Source organism: Euprymna scolopes, chromosome 26 (genome assembly GCF_053919585.1).
Source record: "Euprymna scolopes isolate OS-2025 chromosome 26, ASM5391958v1, whole genome shotgun sequence".
NCBI lineage: Eukaryota > Metazoa > Mollusca > Cephalopoda > Sepiida > Sepiolidae > Euprymna > Euprymna scolopes.
The window spans coordinates 26,654,666-26,667,165 of NC_136507.1; the positions used below are offsets into that span (position 1 = coordinate 26,654,666).

A 12,500-nucleotide genomic window follows, 5' to 3' on the forward strand; every position below is an offset into this window, starting at 1 on the left:
GCAATAGTTTTGCCGAGAATAATAACATTATACTTATTAATTATACTTATTAAGACTATAGTACATAATATAATTACAGAACAATTAGATAATTACTAGTTATATTAAAGCGATTTGATACAAAATAGGATAACATTTAAAAAACTGGCGATGATATATATATATATATATATATATATTTCAAAATCAAAATATTCAAAAAGAAAGCTACGACGAATCTTTTCAGTCGCGTGCAAGCGACTCTATAAGTCACTCCGTCGGTCCGTCGGTCGTCAGTCGGTCTGTCCATAACACTTTTGTGCTTGGCCTTTTTGGTTAAGATCAAAGGTCTGTTCTTAATAGATGCTGTTCTTAGCTTTTTAAGGTTTTCTTGGCCTTTTGGTCAAGATCAAAGTTATCTGTTCCGGGAGATACTGCAAGCAAAGACCATATGTGGGGGAAACTCCACATATAAGACCTTGGACAATGTAAGGGAAACCCTTCATACCAATTGTCACTATCCAGCCCCCCCTACTCTCCGGAGAGCTGGTCGCCATTTCCCCTTCACTCCTCACATTAAAAATCGGCCTTGTGCCTAATTTGCTCGGTGGGGGAGCAAATAAATACCCTTTTCTTGGCCTTTTGGCCAAGATCAAAGTGTAGTATCTGTTCTTATTACATGCTGTATGTTTGTAACTTTTTGATATAAAGTGGGGGATCACTTTTCTGTATTAATTTAATGTAAAATAATCACCCACTTTACAACCAGTCAGTCTCAAGGCCATTCAAGTCATTCTCCAGATCATTCAAGTTGTTTTTGAAGGATTCCAGTTATTTTTTTAAGCACTCAAGTCATTCTTAAGGTCATTCAATTAATCCTTAAGTCCATTAAAGTCATTCGAAGTCATTTACTTTTTATTTATTTAAGTCATTTCAGTCCCTTTTTCGGTCATTTTAGTTTATCTTTAAGAATTTCATGTCAATCCTACATTCACGCATTCATTCATTACACGAGAGCACGCGACTAATGGCTATCGGCCTTGTTTTATTTAATAAAGTTGATAACATTAATAATACAAACTGTAGTCTTTACGTGACTATTAAGAGAAAACCAACGAACCCGCGATATTTTCATTAAATGAAAACATTTAAGAAGTTTGGCAACTTTTTTATTTTTCTTAATTAAAAAGCAAATGTTATGGTAAGGTTTTTAAGAAATTAGTCTTTAACCTTAAAAAAATACCAAGAATGAAACTTTTTAATAAAACAAGGATAAAACTTTTCAAGCTGCGGCAACTTTTTTTTTTTACTGTAAAATTATTATAATATTACTAACACAAAAATCTAGTTTTTAACATTACATAAAAATGAGACGATAGTTGTAAGCTGCGGCAAAGTTTTCTACATTTTTTTACGACTTAATAATCAAATGCGACGAGAGAAATTATTTCTTTTTTCAATCAAAACTTTTATTAAAACAAGCATAAAAAAAAAATAAAATAAAAGGCTGCGGCTTTTTTTTTTTTTTAACTGATCAAAGCTTATAATATTAATCACACCAATTTCTAGTTTTTAACATAAATAATAAATCGCAGTTTTCGTTTAATAGAAATTACAATTCCTCTACAAGTACCGGCGCATTTTCATTTTTTGTAATGTTAAAAACAACACACACACACACACACACACACACACACACACACACACACACACACACACACACACACACACACACACACACACACACACACATAATAAAAATTTTGAAGTTGAATAGTTTTTTTCAAATTTTCAAAAACCATTTTAAATTAAAACTTGTAAGGAAGGTATACAAAATTTTATTTATTCGACAATTTGATTGTCAGATTCGAAGCAACTATTACACCCCCCACACACGCACATATATATATAATAAAATATATATATATATAGTATAAAATATATATGGCGATTAAATACTTAAAGTTTACGCATAAATCTATACTTTCGTATATTAATTTTATGTGAGTAAATGAAGTAGTTATATATATATATATATATATATATATATATATATATATATATATATATATATATATAACTACTTCATTTAACCACATAAAATTATATATATATATATAACTACTTCATTTACTCACATAAAATTATATATATATATATATATATATATATTTAAATTATAACTACTTCATTTACTCACATAAAATTAATATACGAAAGTATAGATTTATGCGTAAACTTTAAGTATTTAATCGCCATATATATTTTATAAATTACTATATATATTTACCTCTACCTATGTATTGAGCACTGTTGAAGTAAATATTGAAAAATTTACGCATAAAAATTATCTCTTCGTATATTACTTCATGTAATTAAATGAGGTAATCTATATATATATATATATATATATATATATATATATATATATATATATATATAAGCACTTTTCATGTGCCTCTCTGTGTGTTAGGCTATACCGATTAAAAAAAAAAAAATTCACACACACTTCATGTGTCTTTGAGTGTCCATAGATAGATTTTCTATTGCAAAACCATCATTCTGAAAGCACCCCTGTCATATCAAAGAACCTGCTTTTGATTTCATATTCCTGGCCTTACTGGTTATGTGGTGATAATAGCTTGAATTTTAGTTTGAAATAAAAATGTCAAGTATCATGGTTCAATTGTATTTTAAGCAAAAATATATATTTCGAAAGCGCCCCTGTCATATTAAAGAACCTACTGTTGATTTTATGTGTCGAGCCTTTCGACTTGTGTGGTAATACAACTTCTCAAAGGCACTTGCAATGTTAGGTTGTGTAAGGTGTTAGCTTTGGTTAAAATTGCCTGTACCTCCTTTCGTCGAATTATTTCGATCATTGATTATCGATACTTATTGAAGACGTTCCGATACAAAACCTATATAAGAACACTGCCAGGCATATAAAGTATTTTCGTGTGAAATTTCGAGTATATAAGGAACGAATTCACACACACACACACACACACACACACACACACACACACACACACACACACACACACACACACACACACACACAAAGTTATTTTTATATAATAGTAGACATAGAGATTGAGATATTTTCTTACCCTTGACTATCAATTAACGCATATGTTTTCGTAAATCATAGGCAGGGGAAGTAACTCAGCAATAAGTTACTTCCCTTGGATATTTTTCGAGAAAAGGAGACACATGTAATATAATGGCTTTGGATGCGTGTGTGCGTGTGTGCGTTTGTGTGTGTGTGTAAATATTTTACCGATAAACTCTTGAACTGCTGGTCACATAACACTGAAATTAACAGGAAGTAGTAATCATACGCCAGGGATATTTTATATCGAGTAAAATTTTAGTTTGGATGGATGAATAACGCGTACAGAAAAATGTCGGCAAGTTGAAATGCAAACTGTTCACTTCAACATGCCGACATTTTTCTATTACGACATTCTTCTATTAAAACATATTTCTATTACAAAATTTTTCTATTACGACATATTTCTCTCACGACATATTTCTATTACAACATATTTCTATTACAACATATTTCTATTACAACATATTTCTATCACAACATATTTCTATTACAACATATTTCTATTACAACATATTTCTTTTACGACATATTTCTATTACAACATAGTTCTATCACAACATATTTCTATTACAACATATTTCTTTCACGACATATTTCTATTACAAAATATTTCTATCACAACATATTTCTATTACAACGTAGTTCTCTCACGATATTTTTCTATTACAACATATTTCTACCACATTTTATTTCTATTACAACATATTTCTATTACAACATATTTCTCTCACGATATTTTTCTATTACAACATATTTCTATTACAACATATTTCTTTTACGACATATTTCTATTACGACATATTTCTATTACAACATATTTCTATTACAACATATTTCTATCACGACATATTTCTATTACAACATATTTCTATTACAACATATTTCTATTACAACATATTTCTATTACAACATATTTCTATCACGACATATTTCTATTACAACCTATTTCTTTCACGATATATTTCTATTACAACATATTTCTATCACAACATATTTCTATCACGACATATTTCTATCACAACATATTTCTATTACGACATATTTCTATTACAACATATTTCTATCACAACATATTTCTTTCACGACATATTTCTATTACAACCTATTTCTTTCACAACATATTTCTATCACGATATATTTCTATTACAACCTATTTCTTTCACGACATATTTCTATTACAACCTATTTCTTTCACAACATATTTCTATCACGATATATTTCTATTACAACCTATTTCTTTCACGACATATTTCTATTACAACATATTTCTTTCACAACATATTTCTTTCACGATATATTTCTATTACAACCTATTTCTATCACGACATATTTCTTTCACGACATATTTCTATCACGACATATTTCTATCACAACATATTTCTATCACAACATATTTCTATCACAACATATTTCTTTCACGACATATTTCTATTACAACATATTTCTATTACAACATATTTCTATCACAACATATTTCTATCACAACATATTTCTATCACAACATATTTCTATTACGACATATTTCTATCACAACATATTTCTATTACGACATATTTCTATTACAACATATTTCTATTACAACATATTTCTATCACAACATATTTCTATCACAACATATTTCTATTACGACATATTTCTATCACAACATATTTCTTTCACGACATATTTCTATTACAACATATTTCTATTACAACATATTTCTATTACAACATATTTCTATCACAACATATTTCTATTACAACATATTTCTATCACAACATATTTCTATCACGACATATTTCTATCACAACATATTTCTTTCACGACATATTTCTATTACAACATATTTCTATTACAACATATTTCTATCACAACATATTTCTATTACAACATATTTCTATCACAACATATTTCTATCACGACATATTTCTATCACAACATATTTCTATTACGACATATTTCTATTACAACATATTTCTTTCACAACATATTTCTATCACGACATATTTCTATTACAACATATTTCTATTACGACATATTTCTATTACAACATATTTCTTTCACAACATATTTCTATCACGACATATTTCTATTACAACATATTTCTTTCACGACATATTTCTTTCACGACATATTTCTATCACAACATATTTCTATCACGACATATTTCTATCACAACATATTTCTATCACAACATATTTCTATCACGACATATTTCTATCACAACATATTTCTATCACGACATATTTCTATCACAACATATTTCTTTCACGACATATTTCTATTACAACCTATTTCTTTCACAACATATTTCTATCACGACATATTTCTATTACAACATATTTCTTTCACGACATATTTCTATTACAACATATTTCTATCACAACATATTTCTATCACGACATATTTCTATTACAACATATTTCTTTCACGACATATTTCTATTACAACCTATTTCTTTCACAACATATTTCTATTACGACATATTTCTATTACAACATATTTCTATCACGACATATTTCTATTACAACATATTTCTTTCACGACATATTTCTATTACAACATATTTCTATCACAACATATTTCTATCACGACATATTTCTATTACAACATATTTCTATTACAACATATTTCTATTACAACATATTTCTATCACATTTTATTTCTATTACCACATATTTCTATCACGACATATTTCTATGTATTTATAATTCAAATAAAACATTTATCCGAATTAAAGCAACTTTGAAGAGTCACCAACAAATTTATAATTCAAATAAAACATTTTTCAGAATTAAAGCAACTTTGAAGAGTCAACAAAAAATTTATAATTGAAATAAAACATTTTTCGAATTAAAGCAACTTTGAAGACTCAACAAAAAATTTATAATTGAAATAACACATTTTTCCGAATTAAAGCAACTTTGAAGAGTCAACAACAAATCTATAATTGAAATAACACATTTTTCCGAAGTAAAGCCCCTTTTAAGAGTCAACAACAAATTTATAATTCAAATAAAACATTTTTCGAATTAAAAAAACTTTGAAATTTTCGAATTTAAGACACTCTGAAGTCTCAACAACAAATTTATAATTCAAATAAAACATTTTCTCCGAATTAAAGCAACTTTGAAGATTCAGCAACAAATCTATAATTCAAATAAAAAATTTTTCGAATTACAGCAACTTTGAAGAGACAACCACAAATTTATAATTAAAATAAAACATCTTTCCGAATTAAAGCAACTTTGAAGAGTCAACAACAAATTGATAATTCAAATAAAAAAATTGTCTCCGAATTAACGCAACTTTGAAGAGTCAACACCAAATTTATAATTCAAATAAAACATTTTCTCTGAATTAAAGCAACTTTGAAGAATCAACAACTAGTTTATCATTCAAATAAAACATTTCTCGAATTAAAGCAACTTTGAAGAGTCAACAACAAATTTATAATTCAATTAAAACATTTTTTCCGAATTAAAGCAACTCTGAAGTCTAAACAACTATAATTATAATTCAAATAAAATTCAATTAAAACATTTTCGTCGAATTAAAGCAACTTTGAAGATTCAACAACAAATCCATAATTGAAATAAAACATTTTTCGAATTAAAGCTACTCAGAATACTCAACAAAAAATTATAATTCAAATAAAACATTTTTCGAATTAAAGCAATTTTGAAGAGTCAACAACAAATTTATAATTCAAATAAAACATTTTTCCGAATTAAAGCAACTTTGAAGAGTCCACAACAAATCTATAATTCAAATAAAGCATTTTTCGAATTAAAGCAACTCAGAACTCTCAACAAAAAATTATAAATCAAATAAAACATTTTTCGAATTGAAGCAATTTTTAAGAGTCAACAACAAATTTATAATTCAAATAAAACATTTTTTCCGAATTAAAGCAACTTTGAAGTGTCAACAACAGATTTATAATTCAAATAAAACATTTTTCGAATTAAAAAAAAAACTTTGAAGTGTCAACAACTAATTTATAATTCAAATAAAACATTTTTCGAATTAAAGCAACTTTGAAGAGACAACCACAAATGTTTGATTCAAATAAAACTTGAATTTTTATAAAATAAAATTGTTTTTTGTTTTTCGAAAAAATAAATAATTTTAATGAAACACTTTTCGAATTAGAGCAATATTGAAGGGTCAACAACACATTAATAATTCAAATAAAACATTTTTTTCCGAATTAAAGCAATATTAGAGTTATCGTCCCCTGTTCTTTGACCGAAAAGCGCCACCTGACGACAATTTAGTAAAACACACCAAAAAAACATGGAACTCGCCCGTATAATGCAGAAGTGCCGACAAGCCATTTAAAACTTGCTACGAAATGATCTCGTTGCATACAAAAAGCTGTTAACGTTAACAAATTTAACACAGGTGTCTTCTGTCTGAAAACAAAGAAAACTGCCAACTTCTCGTTCTGCGAGATTTAAAGAGACTTGAGAGTCAAATCCGGGCACCCGGTTTCGAGTATCAGAAAAAAAAGGGTTTAGCTTCGTCCATAGACAGGTGAGTTCTTTTAGTTCCCATCCCACTCACTTATTATTTGTTTTTATTTTTGCTGTTTTTACTATTGGTTTATTTTAAAAGGTTTTCCACTGTATGGGTTCCAAATTCATTTGTGTTGATTCAAAATTTCTGTTTTGTTTGTTCTTTTCGCAGCACCTACAAGGACACTTGCTCTCTTCCGAAACGTATGATGAGTGAGAACTGGGGCGGCATTATGGGCCCAATTGTTACCCAGGTTATGGATTATTTTGGTAAAGCCGGAGCCAAACTTGACTGCCCCCTTCCAAAACAGAACGTCCTCTTGGACAAAGTGGATCTTAAGCTGCCAACCATTCCCACATACATGACGTTCCTTGCAAGCGTGAGTCTATCCTTCTCATTTCTGGGCCGTGCCATCGAGGAAAAATTGCGGATAAGTTTACACACACACACACACACACACACACACACACACACACACACACACACACACACACACACACATATATATTAATGAAATTATGTGGTTAATTGATCCTTAGTTAATGGCAATAATATAAGTCTATTTAAAAGTAGAAATATACATAATAAAATATTTATTCACGATGCGAGCCGCGATGAACAGATATGTAGATACATTTATACAGAAACGTTACATATAGACTCGTTGCACACTATACAACATAGGTATCCTAATTGTAATCCCTAAACGGATATAGCACACACTGAATAAGGCAGGCTATCCCTAGATATATCTAAAGTATTTGATAGGGTCTGGCACGAAGGTCTTCTCATGAAAATGAAATCATATGGTATTTCTAGATCAATGCTTAATATAATGAAATCCTTTTTAGGCAAAAGAAAATCCAGGTTGCCCTCGGTGATCGTATGGAAACAAAAACATGTGGATGTGCCACAGAGATCGATTCTTTGACCTTTATTATTCCTGATATTCACAAAATGACTTCCAAGTTAAAATTGTATTCGAGATATATGCGCTATAATAAACACGAGCGGAAAACGAATAAACACATATCTAAGGCAATGACTGAAACCTTAGAGATTATAGTTAAGCAAAGTCTAAATTTAACTAATCAACAGTAATTATCGTACACAAATTCAATGAATAACTAGTTTCGTATAAAACAAACCTAAATACATCCATTCTGGATTTGATCGTTATCAATATTATCTAAAAAACATAAATTTAAACTAATTATAAATAGTTAATTTATAAATATTAAATAAGATATTTTTATATTTATTATGACCACAATTTATTATTGCGTACATTAAGTGTGGGTGACTTTACATTAAAATTCAAAGATGGCGTACCTAAAGAAAACACAATTGCAAATTCTTTTCCGATTTTCAGATTTTGCAATCATACCCATATTCTTATATATTTTTTTTATATTGATGAGTTCCTAGTCTTCTGATGAATAAGGGTGGAATAAATTAAAAAAATGACATATTACATGAATGGTTTTCCGCTACGAAACAGGTGCTGTAAAGAATTGAACATTTTAATATGCCCAAAGAAATAAACGGTAAGATGGACAACATCTTGAAATTTGGAATATGGACATTATGTCAGTTATTTGTAGATGCTCTGTAGTTACATCGTGCTTCGTATATTAAAGGATTGACATAAACAAAAGGTGAAATATAATATATATATATATATATATAAGCTTATTTTCCCTATAAGCACTCTCTCTCTCTCTCTCTCTCTCTCACACACACACACACACACACGTTTTTTTTAGTAAAATATATTTTTCCATTTATATTTCACTCTTTGTGTATACCGATCCTTTTTTTAGAAGCTCAATGTTTGTCAAATATAACAATAGAGCACATAAAAAAGAATAACATTATAGTTACATTCCAAGATCTAAATATTTATTTTTTATGCAAAACAGGTCCTTCAGCATGTAGAAATTCCCTAATATTTTTTACAGATCCGTTTTATTAAGCAAAAACAAACAGTTATTATTATGTATATATCGCCTCTTTTCGTGCATATACTCTTCACAAAAAAATAGAAAATATAAATTAGATAAAAATTGCATGATAACATAATGCCGCAAAAAAAAAAAGTTCATAGAACACTCAACATCGTGTGTTTGTTCCGGCAGCCATCTTTGTTCATACTCTATGAACAAAGGTATGTATTACAATTTACATTGTGATTTCATTGGAATAGACAGACGATTCTACGTTATAAAAGCCCATCTTGTGTCTACATGCCCTCGTGGGGAGGCAGTTAAATATAGATAAGCAACAAGTAGAATTTTGGATAACTAAACATAAAATACATGCACTTGTAATGTACTTGTGACCCTGCTATATCCCTTGTCACGTTTGACAAATCGAAATTGTCGGTCCGAATGCCGAATTACATATCCTTCGGGCCTTTCGCTAGAGAGAAAAATGCTATTAATTGCAATGTCTTTGAATTCGGGGTTTCAGGAACAAACTACGCTGTACCCTTTTTCATTTCTTTACCAAACGTCGGTACAATTTTGACTGATCCGTTTTATTATGCAGAAAAAAAAACGGTTATTATTATGTTAATATCGTCCTTTTCAGTGCATATACCCTTCAGAAAAAAAAATTATTTTACTTATATAAAAAATACATGACTATATAATACTGCATGAATAAAAAAGAAAAAGTTAATAGAAAATTCAACATCGTGCCTTTGTTCCAACAGGCACATTTATTACATATATATATATATATATTAATTACCTCCCTTGGACCAACTGAAACATGGATTATCTCCCCTTAACGGAAAAAAAGGAAGGGAAATTAATAAGATAAATTAATTATCTCCTTTACACCAGCTAAATTTAACGGAAGATAGACCGGAAACCATGCGAGAAAAACAGAACAGTACATGTTTACTAAAAGGCATTAAATAAGAAATAAAAAAAATAGAAAATTCATATTAGAATAAAATAAAGTATACAGAGATAGAAATAAGCTATAGTTAAATAAAAATGAACATCATTATATAAAAAATAAAATCGGGCCTGGTAATTTTTCCTCGGACAGAAACAACATGGCTGACGAGAACCGAACATCGTTTACGTGTTACCATTAACTGGTTTCCTTTATGTTGGGCTTGAAACCGACGGTACCAATGTTTTTCTGAACTTCGGTACAAATAAATAAATAAATATTAAGCTCTTATATCGAAAAAGTTTTTCTTTGTAATCGAGCACTTTGTTGGAATTCTTTCCCCCCAAAACAGTAAACACACAAACACACACACACACACACACACACACACACACACACACACACACACACACACACACACACACACACACACAGACATATATATATAATATATGAAAATCTTTCGAGGGGTACAGAATTTAATGATGGCTACATATAGACCAATATACATAATGATTATTTAAAAAATAAAAAAAATGAAAATAAAGGCCAGCTAACCCGGTTTCGATCCTCGCTCAACAGAGCCAAATCGAGGACAATACGATTAAAAAAAAAATAAATAAAGTCATGAATATGGCAAGGGAAAGGAGAAAAAAAATATCAAAAATAAACAGGGAAACAAAATTACATAGAGACCAAATTAAGTCCGATATATATATATATATATATATATATATATATATATATATATATATATATATATATATATATATATATATCTTACGGATGGGAGTTTTATATATATATATATATATATATATATATATATATATATATATACTTATAGTGTTTTCTGGAGTCTGAGTGACAATAAATCCTACCAGATTTCCAGTACTCCCCCATCTCTTTCGGTAACCTTTGCAGATGAATTTGCATTATCGGAACAGCCACTTACCATTGATTTCTCGTTGGCGACGACCATTAGTCTTCACATCTGTTTGGTTGGCAATAAGCCTCCCCTGAGTCCCGTTCCTTTTTGAACTTATCCAGCGGAGGCCTGGCTAGTGCTTTCTCTTCTCGATCTTTCAATCCTCCTTACCCCTCACGTGGTGTGGCGTCAGTTTATGGTGACACACTCGCACTCATTAAAAAGGGTGAGGGAGCAGAGTAACTTACAATTATACAGTTTCAGTTTTCTTGATTCCATGTGATGTTCCTTTATGCTTTACATCTGTAGCAGTTATTGTATGTCCGGCTTGTGCATGTAGTAATGTGTTAGTCTCCACATTCAAGAGTTTTCCTTAGTATTTCAGCCGTTTTCATTATTATTATACTTTGTATCTTCTCAGCCATCCCTCTGATTCCAATCTCTCCTATTCTTTTTTCAAAGTTTATCAGTATTGTTCCTAGTGCTCTTACTATTACTGATGTTATTTTGACGTTCTTCATCTTTCATATTCCTTGGAGCTCTCTAGCCAGTTCTGTGGATTTGTTCCGCTTCTCTGCCCCACTCTGTAATCTGCTGCAACAGAAAGAAATCTAGCAGGACTTTTCTTTCTTGTTAACTATTATGACACCCGGTCTCCTTGCTTGGAGAGATATATTCGTTTATATATTCATATCCCATAAGATTTTGTGACTTTCATTTTCTAATACTGATGCCGGTTTATGTTTGTACCATTCGTCTGCATAATTGCAAGTGTCCTTCCTTTTCCACTTGATCGTGTCTATTTTTATATTCTTTTTAGGCTAGTTTGCTGCATTCACGTATTATATGGTTCATTATTTCGTCTCACTGTCTGCAGAATTTACATTTGCTGTTTTTTTGCGTCTTGTCGACCCTTGCGTTGGTGTGGTTAGTTCTAATAGCGTTATTTTGTGCAGCTGTTAGCAGAGATTCAGATTCCTTGTTTGAGTTTCTCAGTCATTCCTTTGATACCAATCTCTCCTATTATTATTATTATTATTATTATTATTATTATTATTATTATTGGCT

General features: G+C 29.7%; 1 protein-coding gene and 1 pseudogene across 1 annotated transcript in view; both read left to right on the plus strand.

The window, feature by feature from the left end:
* Positions 1-12,500, plus strand: part of LOC145247867 (ganglioside GM2 activator-like) — a 24,179-nt gene that overhangs the window by 10,384 nt on the left and 1,295 nt on the right. The window contains exon 3 of the mRNA XM_080109485.1: positions 7,769-7,976. Coding sequence (XP_079965611.1) covers positions 7,769-7,976 — 208 coding nt within the window. The remainder of the gene's footprint in view (positions 1-7,768; positions 7,977-12,500) is intronic.
* LOC145248435 (U2 spliceosomal RNA) lies at positions 605-738 on the plus strand (annotated as a pseudogene).